At 42.7% G+C, this 18,589-nt stretch overlaps 1 protein-coding gene across 1 annotated transcript; it reads left to right on the top strand.

Annotated features, from left to right (window-relative positions):
- Positions 1-4,921: 4,921 nt before the first annotated feature.
- LOC144599254 (E3 ubiquitin-protein ligase DDB_G0292642-like) lies at positions 4,922-10,538 on the top strand. Its single transcript, XM_078410018.1, has 4 exons — positions 4,922-5,179; positions 7,996-8,093; positions 8,213-8,386; positions 9,367-10,538. Exons 1-4 carry the CDS (start codon positions 5,101-5,103, stop codon positions 9,889-9,891), a joined length of 876 nt encoding a protein of 291 aa, XP_078266144.1. The 5' UTR covers positions 4,922-5,100; the 3' UTR covers positions 9,892-10,538.
- The last annotated feature ends 8,051 nt before the right edge of the window (positions 10,539-18,589 follow it).

Raw genomic sequence — 18,589 nt, forward strand, 5'->3', positions numbered from 1 at the left:
CTCCAGAAAATACCAGGAGAATGAAGGAGACCATGAAAACTTTTCCAGAGAGATATATAGGGCTTCGGATAAACATAAGAGCAAAAGCAATTCTGGGACAGAAAGCTCACGAAGGAATAGAAGAGAATGGCCAAGTGTAATAGGAATCGATGTGGAAGCTGAGATGAGCAAAGGATTAGAAGTACTATATATGAATGCACAAAGTATAAGAAGTAAAGTGGATGAGCTTAAGGTTCAGTTAGAGATTGGTAGGTATGACATTGTGGTGATTACAGAGATGTGGCTGCAGAAGGATCAGGACTGGGAACTGAATATTCAGGGTTCTACGTCCTATAGAAAGGACAGGCAGGTGGGCAGAGAAGGTGGGGCAGCTCTGTTGGTGAGGGATGGAATTCAGTCCCTTGTGAGGGGTGACATAGGGACTGATGATGTACAGTCACTGTGGATAGAGTTGAGGAATTGTAAAGGTAAGAAGACACTAATGGGAGTTCAGTCTGAAGAAGGGTCTCGACCCGAAACGTCACCCATTCCTTCTCTCCCGAGATGCTGCCTGACCTGCTGAGTTACTCCAGTTTTTTGTGAATAAATCGATTTGTACCAGCATCTGCAGTTATTTTCTTATACTAATGGGAGTTATCTACAGACCCACAAACAGTAGCCTGGATATAGGGTGTAAATTGCAGCAGGAGTTAAAATTGGCATGTAACAAAGGTAATGCCACTGTGGTTATGGGGGATTTCAATATGCGAGTAGACTGGGAAAATCAGGTTGGTTATGGACCCCAAGAAAGGGAGTTTGTAGAGTGCCTCCGAGATGGATCCTTAGAGCAGCTTGTACTAGAGCCTACCAGAGAAAAGGCAATTCTGGATTTAGTGTTGTCCAATGAACCAGATTTAATAAGGGAACTCAAGGTAAAGGAACCGCTTGGAGGTAGTGACCATAGTATGATTAGTTTTAATCTGCAATTTGAAAGGGAGAAGGTTAAACCAGGAATGGCAGTGTTGCACTTGAACAAACGGGACTATGAAGGCACGAGAGAAGAGCTGGCCAAGGTCGAATGGAAAAGGATCCGAGCAGGAATGACGGTGGAACAGCAATGGCAGGGATTTCTGGGCATAATCCCGAATATGCAGGATAATTTCATTCCAAAGAGGAAGAAAGATTCCAAGGAGAATAAGAGGCAACTGTGGCTGACAAGAGAAGTTAGAGATGGAATAAAACTAAAAGAAAAGATGTATAAGATAGCAAAGAGTAGCAGGAAGCCAAAGGAGTTGGCAAATTTCAAAGGACAACAGAAGATAACAAAAAGGGCAATACGGGCTGAAAAGATGAGGTACAAAGCAAAGCTGGCCAAGAATATAAAGAAGAACAGTAAAAGCTTCTTTAGGGATGTTATGAGAAAAAGATTAGTAAAGACAAACGTGGATCTCTTGAAGGCAGAAATGGGTGAAATTATTATGGGTAACAAGGAAATGGTGGAAGAGTTGAACAGGTACTTCGGATCTGTCTTCACTAAGGAAGACACAAACAATCTCCCAGATGTATTAGTGAACTGAGGATCAAGAAGACAGAGGAACTGAAAGAAATTTGCATTAGGCGAGAAATAGTATTGGGTGGACTGATGGGATCCCCAAGGCCTGATGGTCTGCATCTCAGGGTACTCAAGGAGGTGGCTCAAGAAATCGTGGAAGCATTGGTGATAATTTTCCAATGTTCAATAGATTCGGGATCAGTTCCTGTGGATTGGAGGGTAGCTAATGTTATCCCACTTTTCAAGAAAGGAACGAGAGAGAAAATGGGGAATTATAAACCAGTTAGCCTGACATCCGTGGTGGGGAAGATGCTGGAGTCAATTTTTAAAGAGGTAATAACGGCGCATTTGGATAGCGGTAAAAGGATTGGTCCAAGTCTGTATGGATTTGTGAAGGGGAAATCCTGCTTGACTAATCTTCTGGAATTTTTTGAGGATGTAACAAGTAAAATGGATGAAGGAGAGCCAGTGGATGTAGTGTACCTAGACTTTCAGAAAGCCTTTGATAAGGTACCACAGGAGGTTGGTGAGCAAAATTAGAGAACATGGTATTGGGGATAGGATATTGACATGGAAAGAGAATTTGTTGGCAGACACGAAGCAAAGAGTCGGAATAAACTGGTCCTTTTCAGAATGGCAGGCAGTGGAGAGTGGAGTGCCGCAAGGCTCGGTGCTGGGGCCGCAACTATTTACAATACAATACAATATATCTTTATTGTCATTGTACAGGGGTACAACGAGATTGGGAATGCGACTTCCATTCGATGCAATAAATTAATTAGCTAATCAACAGAAATTTTGACAACCCAGAGAAACAAAATTAGAAACAGTTAAAGCAGTATAAAGTGCAAATAGGTCTGTGCCCGGTCGATGTGCGACGTGCCAATCTGAAGGAGACAGTTCATGGGGGGGCACTCAGCAGGACTGGTTCAGAGCAGCTGTAGCTCTGGGGATGAAGCTGTTCCTAAGTCTAGAGGTGCGGGCGTAGAAGGCCTTGTAACGTCTGCCGGATGGTAGAAGTTCGAACAGACTATTGCAGGGATGTGAGGAGTCTTTATGAATGCTGGTGGCTTTCCTGAAGGATTGTGTATTGTAGATGCCCTCCAAGCCTGGTAACTGTGTCCTGATCATCTTCTGAGCTCTGTAGACTACCCGCTGAAGAGCTCTCCTCTCCGCCTCCGTGCAGCTGAGATACCACACAGAGATGCCATATGTTAGGATAAAAATAATGTAGATAAATGTGAGGTTATCCACTTTGGCGGCAAAAATAAGGAGGCAGATTATTATCTCAATGGTGTCAGATTAGGTAAAGGGGAAGTGCAATGAGACCTTGGTGTCCTTGTACTCCAGTCACTGAAAGTAAGTGTGCAGGTACAGCAGGCAGTAAAGAAAGCTAATGGCATGTTGGCCTTCATAACGCAAGGATTTGAGTACAGGAGCAAACAAGTCCTTCTGCAGTTGTATAGGGCCCTGGTGAGACCACATCTGGAGTATTGTGTACAGTTTTGGTCGCCTAATTTGAGGAAGGACATCCTTGCTATTGAGTCAGTACAGCGTAGGTTCACGAGTCTAATATCTGGGATGGAGGGACTGTCATATGAGGAAAGATTGGAAAGACTGGGCTTGTATTTACTGGAGTTTAGAAGGATGAGAGGGGATCTTATAGAGACGTATAAAATTATAAAAGGATTAGACAAGCTGGATGCAGGAAAAATATTCCCAATGTTGGGGGAGTCCAGAACCAGGGGACACCATCTAGGATTTTATTGTCAATGTAATTGATTAACAGTTTATTTATCTTTTCAAAATAAATTCACATTTTTAATGTCTTTGTCAATTTTTGCACAGCTTAACATAGAGACTGGAGTGAGACTGATTTGACTGATAATACAGTCACATAAAGGTTAGTTGTCTTACATTCATGCCGCTCAGGAACACACCCTTCAGCCCATTCTGCACGTGCCATTAAATGTGCATCTATCTTTCCTAAGCTAAACGCAAAATGGTGGTGGAATTCAGCAGGTCAGGCAGCATTTTTGAAGGTGACGTCAAAAGAGAGATGGGGGCGAGATAAAAGCCTAGCAAGTGATAGGTAGACAGACATAGGGAGAAAGAAAGAAAGAAAGAAAGAAAGAAAGAAAGAAAGAAAGAAAGAAAGAAAGAAAGAAAGGAAGGAAGAAAGAAAGAAAGAAAGAAAGAAAGAAAGAAAGAAAGAAAGAAAGAAAGAAAGAAAGAAAGAAAGAAAGAAAGAAAGAAAGAAAGAAAGAAAGAAAGAAAGAAAGAAAGAAAGAAAGAAAGAAAGAAAGAAAGAGAGAAAGAAAGAGAGAAAGAAAGAGAAGAAAGAGAGAAAGAAAGAAAGAAAGAAAGAAAGAAAGAAAGAAAGAAAGAAAGAAAGAAAGAAAGAAAGAAAGAAAGAAAGAAAGAAAGAAAGAAAGAAAGAAAGAAAGAAAGAAAGAAAGAAAGAAAGAAAGAAAGAAAGAAAGAAAGAAAGAAAGAAAGAAAGAGAGAAAGAAAAAGACACCAGATGTCACAGGAGTTTCAATAGACGTCTCTCCCTCCAAGAGAACTCGCTGGTGTCTCCTTGTCAAAAAGATCTCAATCCATTTTAAGAGGTTGCCGTCTATTCCTACATGGTTGAGCTTGTACGGGAGCCGCTTGTGGGGAACCTTATCAAAAGCCTTACTGGTCTAATATAATCAGGTCAGTCTGGCCCTTGTTATCGAGTGACTTGGCTAGATGATCGATGAGTCCCGCCAGTTGGGTTTCACATGATCGACCCTGTCTAAAGCCATGTTGGTGGTTTACTAGTACCCTGTGGAAGTCAATATGGTCCATAATATGTGGGTGGATTATATGTTCGAGAATCTTGCATGGTATGGAGTTCAGTGAAACTGGGCGATAGTTTGTAGGATTTATCCTATCTCCTTTTTTATAGATGGGGACAATGTTAGCATTCAGCCAATCTTCTGGGAGTTCACTATTCACAGACTTCTGAAAAATCTTTTGAAAGACTGGAGCTAAGTTTGCTGCACAATTCTTTAAAACTCTGGCTGGTATCTGGTCTGGCCCTAATGCCCTTCTTTGGTTTTGTTTCTTCCAATAATATCTGCACCCCGTTCGTTGTTACCATAAGTCTGCAATGTCTTGTTTCCTTGTTTCTACGGGGTGGCGGGGGAATGAGAGTGGGGGAGGAGGGTGGGTGTTGAGGCAGAGGAAAGAGAGAGGGAGAAGGGGGCTGTTACTCAAAATTGCAGAATGCAGTGTTCATACAGTTGCCACCTCGGTGAATGGTGGATCCGATGGTGGGGTGGAGGTGGGGGGGGGGGTGTTGTGATGTTTCTCGGCACACGAGTCTTGCTTATAATAAAGTGAAAGTGAAACGTCTACAGATTGGAACAACAACAGTGGCAATACATCCCTTCCGTTTTTGATGGGATTGGTCGGAAGGTTCGCACTTTATTTCATTTGTTTGCAGCAAACATCAGTCGGGTGTTTGACTTTGGACAGAGTCGTCAACAGGCTACCGAAATCTTTGGACACATTCGTTGGGACTGAGCGCCCAGGGAAGGATGACGGAGACGCAGGAAAAGCGCTACGACCCTAATGACAGCACCCTGAAATTTGTGCGGAGAAAGGACGAGATCACAGGTTGGTTTTTTTTAAAGCCATTGGTTTATATATTTTCTTTGCAGACGTTTCCTGGCCAGCTGAGCATTTCAAGCATCTTCCGTCTGAATGTTTGAATTCAGCCGAGGTCGGTGGCAAAACAATCAACATGAGAGGCAAGCGAGAGAGAAGTTCAGGGCCACAGTGGAATAAAGAGGAGACACAAGGAACTGCAGATGCTAGAACTTGGAGAGATAAGGAGATGGGACCGTACAGCTTGTATAGACCCGACGGGCCGAAAGGCTCCTCAATTAATGTTTCCACAGTCGAATCTGAGATGGGAGAGAAAGCTCCAGTTGTGTTTTTTGCAGTTTTTATACGAACAAAATTATGTTAGGAATGCTGAAGGTTTATATTAGTTTGTTATGATTTGTGGTAATAATGGTAATGATATATTTGTTGGTAATGATTTGTTTGTGGTAAAAGTTTTTTTTAAATTGTTTTAGTGGGGAAAAACAGCACAGAGCCACATATACAGAAAGAGGGGGGGAATTCTACGAAAACTAATGAACTTATCAACGCTTTCTTGGGACGTGGGAGGTAACCCGTGTGGCCACAGGGAGAATGTGCCAATGCAGACAAATAGCAAAATCGGGGAAGGGGGGAGGGGGGGGGTGAGATTGGGCTGGTTTAAGTCTGAGATACCAGCGCCAGGGCAGTACAGATCCAGAACATTGCTTTGTCCCCAGTGATGTAGTTCATTTTGGACTCGGTCAGTACCTACCCAGCCATTGGGAATATTCTATGACACCTGTCCCTTTACATTCCAGATGGATTAAGGGGAGTGCGATGTGTCATTTGCTGCAAATATCCAGTCTCCTGTGCTTGATCTGGCTAGTCCAGATTCAGTTTCTAATTAATGTTCAACCTCCCAAAATGCTGACGAAAAACACAGTGGCAGCAATGCATTTGCACGGCCAATCTCTATCGTGGTGGATCCCCTCGTTGTCAGGCACTTTTGTGGTTTGAAAGCTATCTGCCACTTTTCGGCCCAAATCTAACATTGTTCTAAATCTAACATTTTCTGCAGATGGGACATTCTGGTTCGATATGTGAGGAAAGAAAAGGGAGCCGCCGGTGGAACTTAGCGAGTCAGGCGGCATCTGTGGAGGGAAATAGGCACTCGACGTTGTCGAGAATCTTTTAGGAAGGTTGTCTATTTCCCTCCACAGATGCTGCCCGATCTGCTGAGTTTCTCCAGCTGCTCTCCTTTTGCAGCAGATTCCAGATTTCCAGCTCTAGTGCCTCCTCATTATGTGAGGCATTGCACATAAAGTTGAGAACAGGTAAAATATCCATCTGCAAACATCCCCATTGGTTATCTTATGGGGAAGGACAAGACATTGATGAAGTAGCTGAAGGTATCTTGAGGCATGGACACGACTCGGAAACACAATTATATAATTGTTTGAAGGTTTGATGACAAACGGCTGAGGCAACTGATTGCCAATAACCAACTCTATGCATTTGGTATAGCTTCACCATTTGAATCATAGTCAGAGTCATAGAGTCATGCAGTGTGGAAACAAGCCCTTCGGCCCAACTTACACACGCCAACCAATATAACCCATCTACACTAATCCCACTTGCTTGCATTTGGCCAATATCCCTCTAAACCGGTCCTATCCATGCGCCTGTGTAATTGCTTCTTAAACATTGCAATAGTCCCTGCCTCAACCACCTCCTCCGGCATTTCGTTCCATACACCCAGAACCCCTTTGTGTGAAAATGTTATCCCTCAGATTCCTATAAAATCTTTTCCCCTTCACCTTAAACCTATGCCCTCTGGTTCTCGATTTACCTACTTTGGGCAGGAGACTGTGCGTCTAACCAATCTATTCCTCTCATGATTTTACACACCTCTATAAGATCATCCCTCACCCTCCTGCATCCCAAGGAATAAAGTCCCTGCTTGCTCAACCTCTCCCGAAAGCTCAGACTCTTGAGTCTAGTTTAGAGATACAGTGCAGAAACAGGCCCTTTCGGCCCACCGAGTCCGCGCCGACCAGCGATCCCTGCACATTAACACTATCCTATACCCACTAGGGACAATTTTTGCATTTACCAAGCCAATTAACCTACATACCTGGCAAAGTCCTGGCAACATCCTTGTAAATGTATTTTTCACCCTTTCCAAGTTGACAACATTTTTCCTATAACACGGTGCCCAGAACTGAATACAATCCTCTAAATGCAGCCTCACGAACGTCTTATATAATAACTGCAACATGACCTCCCAACTGCTATACTCAATACTCTTCTATACTCAAGAGTGATGAAGGCCAATGTGCCAATTGCCCTTGGTTTTTCACAGGGACACCTTGAGATTACATTGGGGCAAATAGTGTGCAGTTCTAAGTGTAGTCAGTCTGATCTCTGCTCTGGTAATCAGCTTGGTACGTGCTGGCATCAGATCTATGACGAGGGCTGCAGCTGAATGCCTTGGAAGAACCAAACTGAGCATCATTTGGCAAAGTGAATGTTCCATGGTATCTTCTTTGCTAGCTAATAACAGGTTAGAAATGTTTACTTCTTCAGCGTTTACAGGCGATAATGCCTGGGAATGGAAGGGCTGGGTGGGGAGGGTGAGCAGACCAGGAAGTTACACACAGAGAGTGATCCCTGCAGAAAGCAAAAAGGGGGTGAGAGTTTGATGATTGGCTTTGCCCTTCTTTTGGAAACAAGACACATTGGGACAATTTTCTACATTTATGGAGAGTTTACATTATATTTTTATGTCAGAATTTTCTTGTTAGAAAAGTTATGCCAGAACCCTAACAAAAAGATCTCTTTTGCAGGGGATGATGACCCAAATGTTCTCAGAGTGGAGATGTCCTGTGGACATGCAGTGGACCCCACATCACTTACCGGATGGTGTCGTAGCCTGATAGATAGTGTAAGTATTTCTGGCAATCAGTTTTGATGCACTTTTCATTCATTTTAACTCTTGCATGGCCTTGCATCTAAGCAAATGTTAACATTGGTGTTTTCCTTTGCGCCCAATACTTATTTTAGGGTCATTCCACATTCCACTGCCCTGCTGCAAAGGTTGTAACAGAAGAAAAGTGCAACAAGGAATGGCCCTATTTGGAGGTCCGCAGGCATGCGTTGCTGACTGATGAGGAACAGAAGTATTTTGAAGAGAAGGTTGCCTTACTTGCTGCATCAAAGTACTGTGAATTCAGCACGGTAATCCAGCACCTTACTTATAATAACTGGTAACAAAAATCATAACAGGAATTGAGAAAATCCAAATTGGCAAGATGGAAATGGGCATAGGTAATCACAAGTTCATCATTTCTAGGAGCAGAATTAGACCATTCGGCCCATCAAGTCTACTCCGCCATTCAATCATGGCTGATCTATGTTTCCCTCTCAACCCCATTCTCCTGCTTTCTCATAACCCTTGACACCCTTATCAAATAAGAATCTGTCAATCTCCGCCTTAAAAATATCCAATGATTTGGCCTCCACAGGCATCTGTGGCAAGGATTTCCACAGGTCGAGTCTGAAGAAGGGTATCGACCCGAAACGTCATCCATTCCTTCTATCCAGAGATGCTGTCTGTCCTGCTGAGGTACTCCAGCATTTTGTGCCAATATTCAATTTTGGTGATAGCTTTGAAGCCAGCAGGTCTGCTTACAGTGGGGAGGGAAGGGTGTGGGTGAGTGACAGGGTCCGATGGCTCACCCATGCTGTAGGGTTAATCGCAGCATGATTAGGGAACAGCTCCATCCAAAACTGCAAGAAATTGCATAGAATTGTGGCTGCAATTTGTACCCCTCTAAACCTTTCCTATCCAGGTACCTGTCCAAGTAACTTTTAAATGCTGTTATAGTACCAGCCTAAACTATTTCAAAGTGTAAAGTGTTTTGACATGAAAAAGCATATGTTTTTCAGTAGATAGACACAAAATGCTGGAGTAACGCAGCGGGTCAAGCAGCAACTATGGAGAGAAGGAATGAGTGACATTTTGGGTCGAGACCCTTCAGTGACTGATGAAGGGTCTCGACCCAAAATGTTACCCATTCCTTCTCTCCAGAGATGCCGCCTGTCCCACTGAGTTACTCCAGCATTTTGTGTCTATCTTCAGTATAAACCAGCATCTGCAGTTCCTCCCCATATATATTTTATTTCAGTGTTCATTTCATTGTTCTGTCTTTCTTCAGTGCCCTGGATGTCAGACTTATGTAGAGCGAAAAGACCTGACAAATCTTTCTGTGAGATGTTCGATTTGTACAGTGCAAAAAGGAAAATGCTACGAATTTTGCTGGCAATGTTTGAAGCAATGGAAGGGCCGAGCACCTCGATCTGATCGATGTGACAATGAAGGATGCACAAACATTCAGCTGGACACCCTTAAGAACTGCGACATGAAAACTTTATCCTACAGTAACATCCAATGCCCGAAAATCCGTGCTTGTCCCACATGTGGGATTACTATAGAGCATAAAGATATGTGCAAGTATATCATGTGCATCAGGTGTCATGTGGAATTTTGCTTTGCTTGCCTTAAGACCAAAGCAGTTTGTGAAGGATCATCTGGCTACTCTGCTATTTGTGCTAATCCTGTGGCCCCGAGGCAAACAAGTATTCCCACATGGAATCGCAGTCCAAATACAAGTATTCCTGAGGTGAATGATGATCATCATCATTCTACTAATAATGAGAATTCATGGTGTCTGATTTTGTAAAACAGGAATCTGATTGCGCAAAAAAAAGAGGCTTTGCTATTAAGCAAAATGTTTATCATTGTTGACCTTATTTTGATTATACAAATTGCTTATACTGCTAAAAGATTGATTTTGTTTGGCAATGACACAATATGACATCCCGCAACAAAATATGATCACATCAATTGTAATTTCATTTTGCATCCATAATAATGTTAACTCTGAATTAATGTAGTATTTAATCTGAATATCTGTTTAAATTCAAGGTAATATCAAAACCCAACTCATATTTCATTATGGATGTGGGTGAAACTTTAAATCTCTGGGGTGATGGTTTGAACAACTAAGTGTGTATTCTTTTGAACTTTTTATTTTGAAATTTACTTCTTAAATATGTGAATGAATTATGCAAAATTTATTTCATTGCTTTTTTTCTGTCAATTTAAAGATTTAATTTCAGATTTTATAAATCAATTTGAAAGAATGGACAGGAAATCATTGTTTAAATATTGATAAATCAGTTGCATGTGCACGGTTTAACTTGTAGAATGCATACTTGTATTGGTCTGTGCGGCTCGGACAGCGTTTTTCTTTTAAGTTTATCACTTCATTCATGTTATACCAACTCTTTAATGTTTGATTTCTTCAAATAAAATGACTGAAGACATTTGGCACAAGAATTCTGCATGGTTTATTGAAAATGTACAAAATGTCTATCATGACACACAAGTAAATGGGCAAGAATTAGATGTGAAATAATTAGAAGCTATTTCCAAAATGCAATACTTACCTGAGAAAAATAAGTCAGGTTATTTTATGTATTACTTTCTTTTGATGCTGTTTTCAACCAGCATTCGGCAGACCTCTACAATGTCTGTGGAAGTCGCAGAAAGGTCACGATCTTCATATGCAAAGTAAACAGAAACATGCATGAGACATTTAAATTGGGAGCAGATGTAGCCCATCGATCTGCTCCACTACTAAAGACTGGTTGATTTGATTGTAAACTCATTTCCATCTATTTCCAGTAAACTTTCACTCCCTCACTATTGAAGAATCTTTCAACCACTGCTATAAAAATATATAAAGACTCCACTTCCACTACTCTTTGGGGAAACATTTCAAAGACTGGCAACCATCTACTAGAAAAATAAAACAACATCTTCTGACTTCTTATATATATTCATTTTGGGGATCTGGCTCTTGCTGGTAAAGCCTGCATTTATCGCCCAGCCCTCTTTGTCCTCAGAAGGTGGTGGTGGGCTGCCTTCTTGAACAAATCCAGTCTTTCTGGTGAAAACACTCCCCAGTGTGATCGGGTAGGCAGTTCCAGGATTTAGAATCAGCAACAATGAAGGACCAGCAACTTATTTTTGAGTCAGCGTGGAGCATAACATGGAAGGGAGGGGAGAGTGAGGCCACACACAATTTGAAGGAACAGCACTTCATATTTCTCTTGGGCAGCTTACAACCCAGCGGTCTGAAGAAGGGTCTCGACCCGAAACGTCATCCATTCCTTCTCTCCAAAGATGGTGCCTGTCCCGTTGAATTACTCTAGCTTTTTGTGTCTATCTTCGGTATGAATATTGAGTTCTTCAATTTCAAGTAGCCCTTGGATTCCCTCTCTCCATTCCTCCCCCACCATAATTGTCCTGCCAGAAACACTGTTCACATCATCACTTCTACAGCCAACAATGGAGCATGGTGGGCTCCACCTTTCCTTGGTCATCGGTGCTGGCTCTGATTTGTTCTGAACCTTTTCATACCTCTGGTTTCCCTCTCCCTTGACAGTCTGAAGAAGGGTTTCAACACAGAAACATCACCCATTCATTTTCTCCAGTGATGCTGCCTGACATTTGAGTTACTCCAGCCTTTTGTGTCTCCCTTTGGAGAGTGGAACCAGCAGGTGGTGGCAATTCCATGCACCTATTGACCTTGTCCTTACTTGGACAGAGAAGACATCGGTTTGAAAAGTCCTCTTTGGAGTCGCCTAGGTGAGTAACTGCAGCTTGGTTATTGTACACGGGTGGTGGTGGAAGTACAGGCAAACCCACATTACTGAGGGAAGAAGGTGATGCCTTCCAGGAAAACAGTCCGTACCATGATTTTCTGTAACCCCAAGCTATGATGGCTGTATATGCATCAAGAAGCACGTTGAAAAAAGTAACTTTTGTGTTGACTCATTTGACAGACAACAATACATCAAAGTTAGTGGTAAACTAGTAAAGTCTTTATTATGCCAGGCGGGAGTGGGGAGGTCAGCACCTGGTGTCTTCAGATACCAAAGCTCACTTCGTGTCCCAGTCTCCAAAACAAAGGACAAAACGGTATAGATATATTGTTTTCTTATCAGTGAATGAGGTGACACCACTCACATCATGCCCACACAAGGTAGCAATGGAAATAAGACCATGTCCATATAAGGTATTAAAAAGTCATCAGTAGGTCAGGTTTTTTTTCGTAATAAAGCAATCTCAGCTTATTCTTATTATTCTTTTTTAGCAAATCCAACTAAAGGTCAGTTTTTTTCCTTAATAATACAATCTCAGTTTATTCCTTTTTTCAGCAAAGCCAACTAAAGGTCAGTTGTTTTTTGTTTGTGGTACATGTTGTACTTCTCAAGGTTAGACACAGCTTAGTTTCTGCTTAGTTGAGCAATTTACAGGGGCTCACATTGTCGACCTCCCCGTGGTGAGCCCTGCCAACTGACCCTCAGTCAGGCGAACGACAACAAACAGAGACAGCAGAAGCAGCTTCATAACTTCTGCTGCCTCAAACGCAAGAAGAAGAAGAAGCAATTTACAATGTGCAAGAAGAAGCAGGCAACCATTTTGTGACCTGTTTCTTTTGTAAATACTTAAACTCTTTCAATGGTAACCAAGCCTTCTCCAATCTATCAGTGAGCAGCAAACTATGTTGTTCTAGACCAAGTGGACCCGCTGGGCCCAAACCTCTCCTGCATTAGTACAGAACCCTCTCCTCCCACCTCCCCCCTCTCCTCCCCCTCCTTCTCCTCCCCCTCCCTCTCCTCCCCCTCCCTCCCCCTTCCCTCCCCCCTCCTCCCCCTCCCTCTCCTCCCCTCCCTCTCCTCCCTCCCCTTCCCTCCCCCTCCTCCCCTCCCTCTCGCCCCTCCGTCGCCTCCTGCCCCTCCTTTTCCTCCCTCGCCTCCCCTCTTGCATTGGTGCAGCACCCTCTCCTCCCCTTCCCCCCTCCCTCCCTCCTGCCCCTCCCTCGCCTCCCCTCCCTCTTCCCCCCTTCCCCTCTCCCCCACTCCATCCCCCTCAACCCCCCTTATCCACCCTCCCCCCCCCTCCCTAGGAGATAGATTTAAACTTTAAAATGTGAATAACTTTAAAACTATAACACCGATTTCAATGAAACTTCTTCCATTAGCACGATGGTGAGTGAGGTGGGCCTGAAATTGTTGTGCTATCGCGCTATGGCTGTAGTTCAGGAACAAACAAACAAACAAACGAGAACTTTAATATATAGATGGCAGTGATCAGCACGGGTTCCCAATGCTAGCAAGCTGAGAGTTATGATACATGCACAAGGTTATATTTAAACTTGCAAAGCTCACAGATATCAGTGGAGGTAAATAATTTTGACTGCCTTAAATAACATGACACCAGAGGAAACAGGGGCAGTAAAGCATGACAACTCTGATTAATAACTTCTCTTTTAAAGTGCGAATGAAAATTCCACCATGTGGAAATTTTGCATATTTTCCCCCTGTTGGCAAGATTTAAGGTTGTTTAATGCCAGAAAACAAAAACTTTGAACTTCAGTTAATTTATTTGAAAATCCAATAAACATACATGTAAATTAAATTTAATACATTTATTCTGTTGCTTCCGAAAGTTTAGAAAATATAAATATTGGTTAATTTGATATATCCTATGATTGGACAAACCTGGGTTGTTTTCTCTGGAACACTGCAAGTTATGGGGATACCTGATAGAAGTATATAAAATGATAAGAGGCGTAGTTAAGGTAGACATTCAGAACATTTTTCCCAGAATGGAAATATTAAATACTAGAAGTCGTAGCTTTAAAGTGAGAGGGGCAAAGTTTAATGGAGATGTGCGAGGAAAGTTTTTGACACAGAATGTGGTGGAGCAGCGGTAGAGTTGCCACCGTACAACACCAGAGACCCGGGTTTAATCCTGACTACGGGTGCTGTCTGTATGGAGTTTGTACATTCTCCCTGTGACAGCGTGGGTTTTCTCACAGATCTTCAATTTCCTCCAACACTCCGATGACGTACAGGTTTGTACGATAATTGGTTTGGTATAAATGTAAAATTCTCCTATGTGTGTGTAGGATAGTGTTAATGTGCGGGGATCGCTAGTTGGTGCGGACTCGGTGTGCCAAAGGGCCTGTTTTCACACTGTATCTCTAAACTTGTTAACATCGTTCATCCTGTTTTCAACCGCAGAATCTCTTGCTTGTTTCCCTTACTGTCAAAGTTCACAAATTGAAAGTTATTGAAAGATCATGCCCAATCTAAACGACTTGCAAGTATTTCTGATTTTCATTGGTTTTTGCAAAAAAATGTTTTTCAAATAGAGTGTAGCTCTCTGTTGGGGGGACTGGCTCAACATAGGACAGAGGTTGCTTAGCCAGCTGAGTTCCACCCAGGTTTTACTGAAGATATTTTAATCTTGTTTTGCATTTCACAATTTTCCTGTAACCCATTAAACTGCTTTATTTAGTTTCAGTTTTGTTTTCCCATAACTGTTGATGATCAACAGGACATGGACTTGACTCGGTGAAAAAAACTTTGGCATTAAACCACCATGACAAGCATTTTCCCTCATTTTTAAGTGCGTCACAAGCTCTTGTGCTTCCCTCTTGGTATCACTGTAGGTTTGCCAGATTGACAAAGGTTGTGGGGAGAAGGCAGGAGAATGGTGTTGAGAGGGAAAGATAGATCAGCCATGAATGAATGGCGGAGTGGACTCGATGCGCCAAATGGACTAATTCTGCTCCTAAGACATGATCTATGAACTTCATTTTTAGGAAGATCACAAGCCCTTATGCATTCCTCTTGGAATCAGAGAGGATCCCTTACTTAACTGTAATGCAAAATTAATGTGTAAAATAAGCTATTAGGTTACAGATTGTGTTTGTGTATATTTCTGCAGCTGTTCATGAGTCCAAGACGTCGCATGGATTTCTCGTGTTGAGTTGGCAGATTTGTTCTGAGCCGATCCTTTACAGCAAGCGGTTGTTTTTAGTTTAGTTTAGTTCAGAGGTACAGTGTGGAAACAGGCCCTTTGGTCCACCGGGAACGTGCCAAACAGCAATCCCTGCACACTAACACTATCCTACACACACTAGGGACCATTTACAACCTTACCAGACCAATTAGCCTACAAACCTGTACATCTTTGGAGTGTCGGAGGTCATGGGGAGAATGTACAAACTCCGTACAGACAGCACCCGTAGTCAGGATAGAACTCGGCTCTCTGGCGCTGAAAGGCTGCAACTCTACCACCGTGCATGCCAACATAACAAAGCTTATCTTTAGTTGGAAAACAGGACTTTGTCTCCACTAGAACTATGTGGTGATCACTTCTAACAGCAATGTTATGGACAGATACACCTGAAGTAGTTAGATTGATATGGATGGGGCCAAGTAAGTTGTGTCACTTACCATTTGCCATTGATCCAGTCTGCTGGCTATGCCCTTCTGGCCTCAACCAGTTCAACTGGTGAAGGTGCTACTTTGAATTTCCACTCATAGGTTTTGTCGAATTGGATTAAGCTGTTTGTATTAGTCTCATTGCAACTTCAGGGTGCCATTTTATTTGAATCACTGTGCTAATGTGAGAGGTAGTTCATTGGAACCACAGAAAGTGTTTTGAGTTGCAAAAGCAGAGCCAGGGTGCTTTCACGTGTCGTCTTGGCCAGTTGCACAAAGATATCTCCATCCACCACCTGGCAGGATTTCAGTCATCCACCAAAGAGGAGGGAATGCGTAGGAAAGAACTGCAGACACTGGTTTAAATCGAAGACAGACACAAAATGCTGGATTAACCTGGCAGGACAGGCAGCATCTCTGGAGAGAAGGAATGGGTGACGTTTCGGGTCGAGATCCTTCTTCACACTGACAAGGCAGCATATCTGGAGGGAAGGAATGGGTGACGTGACCCATTCCTTCTCTCCAAAGATGCTGCCCGTCCCACTGAGTTATTCCAGCATTTTGGGTCCATCTTCGAGGGAGAAGAGGGACATAACTGATGAAAATGAATTGGCTTCATTTGCAAAAAGATACTTCTAATGCTATCTATTCTAATGCTAACTTGTTATTTTCATTAATAAAGAAGCCCATTTCCTGGTGGTTCAAATGGGAAAATAACCATCAAACTCCAAATGAAACGTTAAACAACAACATCAATTTGCTTCTATTAATTAAAAATCCTTCAAAGCAAAGTTATTTGCGATTCCTTCATGAGAGGTTGGACTTCAGTCTATTTATTATTGTCCAAATTGGGAGATCAAATCAATTAGGAAGGACGCAATCTGAGGGGAAGATCTTTCAAACTATTGTGCTGTGTTTTGATTAGTAAGGGTGTCAGGGGTATTATGGGGAGAAGGCAGGAGAATTAGGTTAAGAGGGAAAGATAGATCAGCCATGATTGGCGGCACGGTAGCACAGCGGTAGAGTTGCTGCTTCACAGCGAATGCAGCGCCGGAGACTCAGGTTCGATCCTGACTACGGGTGCTGCACTGTAAGGAGTTTGTACGTCCTCCCCGTGACCTGCGTGGGTTTTCTCCGAGATCTTCGGTTTCCTCCCACACTCCAAAGACGTACAGGTATGTAGGTTAATTGGCTGGGTAAATGTAAAAATTGTCCCTAATGGGTGTAGGATAGTGTTAATGTGCGGGGATCGCTGGGCGGCACGGACTTGGAGGGCCGAAAAGGTCTGTTTCCGGCTGTATATATATGATATGATATGATATGATATGAATGGCAGAGTAAACTTGATGAACTGAATGGCTTAGTTCTGCTCCTAGAACTTATGAACTTATGTTCAATTTTACTTTCTACAAATTCAAAGTGTGGTGATCATGCACCACTGTTACATATTGCTCTTTGGTTAATGAGAAAGTTTGCCATCAAATAACCACAGCAATACTTCATATGTCATTGCACAAACATTTATTTAGTTGATTATAAACATATAATTCACAATAGGCCATTGAAATGTTTGGTGACTGCATCAAATAATAGCAGTTCCTTCACATGCAATACAAATCATCTTATGTTGAAGAACTGGGAGAGGTAAATGATAATTGATTGGCTATTTTTACATCCTTAATTTGCAAAGCAGAAGTAGGCAAAACAAAACTGAACGAGTCTCTCAATAATAGTGAAAAACACATTTCTATGATGTTAGTGCATATGTTCTTTCAAAGGTTCAGGAAAAATGTTCCCCATGTTGGGAAAGTCCAGAACCAGGGGTCACTGTTTAAGAATAAGGGGTAGGCCATTTAGGACTGAGATGAGGAAAACATTTTTTCACCCAGAGAGTTGTGAATCTGAGGAATTCTCTGCCACAGAAGGCAGTGGAGGCCAATTCACTTGATGTTTTCAGGAGAGAGTTAGATTTAGCTCCTAGGGCCAACGGAATCAAGGGATATGGGGAAAAAGCAGGAAAGGGGTACTGATTTTGGATAATCAGCCATGATCGTATTGAATGGAGGTGCTGGCTCGAAGGGCCGAATGGCCTACTCCTGCACCTATTTTCTATGTTTCTATGTTTATTGCTTGTGCTGTGCAAGTAGACAATAGACAATAGGTGCAGGAGTAGGCCATCCGGCCCTTCGAGCAAGCACCATCATTCAATGTGATCATGGCTGATCATTCTCAACCAGTACCCCGTTCCTGCGTTCCCCCTATACCCCCTATCCTTAAGAGCTCTATCCAGCTCTCTCTTGAATGCATTCAGAGAATTGGCCTCCACTGCCTTCTGAGGCAGAGAATTCCACAGATTCACAACTCTCTGAGTGAAAAAGTTTTTCCTTATCTCAGTTCTAAATGGCCTACCCCTTATTCTTAAACTGTGGCCCCTTGTTCTGGACTCCCCCAACATTGGGAACGTGTTTCCTGCCTCTAACGTGTCCAACCCCTTAATAATCTTATACGTTTCGATAAGATCTCCTCCCATCCTTCTAAATTCCAGTGTATACAAGCCTAGTCGCTCCAGTCTTTCAACATATGATAGTCTCGCCATTCCGGGAATTAACCTAGTAAACCTACGCTGCACGCCCTCAATAGCAAGAATATCCTTCCACAAATTTGGAGACCAAAACTGCACATAGTACTCCAGGTGCGGTCTCACTAGGGCCCTGTACAACTGCAGAAGGACCTCTTTGCTCCTATACTCAACTCCTCTTGTTATGAAGGCCAACATTCCATTGGCTTTCTTCACTGCCTGCTGTACCTGCATGCTTCCTTTCAGTGACTGATGCACTAGGACACCCAGATCTCGTTGTACGTCCCCTGTTCCTAACTTGACACCATTCAGATAATACTCTGCCTTCCTATTCTTACCACCAAAGTGGATAACCTCACACTTATCCATATTAAACTGCATCTGCCATGCATCCGCCCACTCACACAACCTGTCCAAGTCACCCTGCAACCTCATAGCATCTTCCTCACAGTTCACACTACCACCCAGTTTTGTATCATCTGCAAATTTGCTAA

This window comes from Rhinoraja longicauda, chromosome 13 (genome assembly GCF_053455715.1).
Source record: "Rhinoraja longicauda isolate Sanriku21f chromosome 13, sRhiLon1.1, whole genome shotgun sequence".
Classification (NCBI taxonomy): domain Eukaryota; kingdom Metazoa; phylum Chordata; class Chondrichthyes; order Rajiformes; family Arhynchobatidae; genus Rhinoraja; species Rhinoraja longicauda.

Coding starts and splice junctions, on each gene's coding strand:
- LOC144599254 (XM_078410018.1), top strand. CDS start 5,101: ATGACGGAGACGCAGGAAAAGCGCTACGACCCTAATGACAGCACCCTG. Junction 5,180..7,995: donor GAGAAAGGACGAGATCACAG/GTTGGTTTTTTT, acceptor TCTCTTTTGCAG/GGGATGATGACCCAAATGTT. Junction 8,094..8,212: donor GTCGTAGCCTGATAGATAGT/GTAAGTATTTCT, acceptor TACTTATTTTAG/GGTCATTCCACATTCCACTG.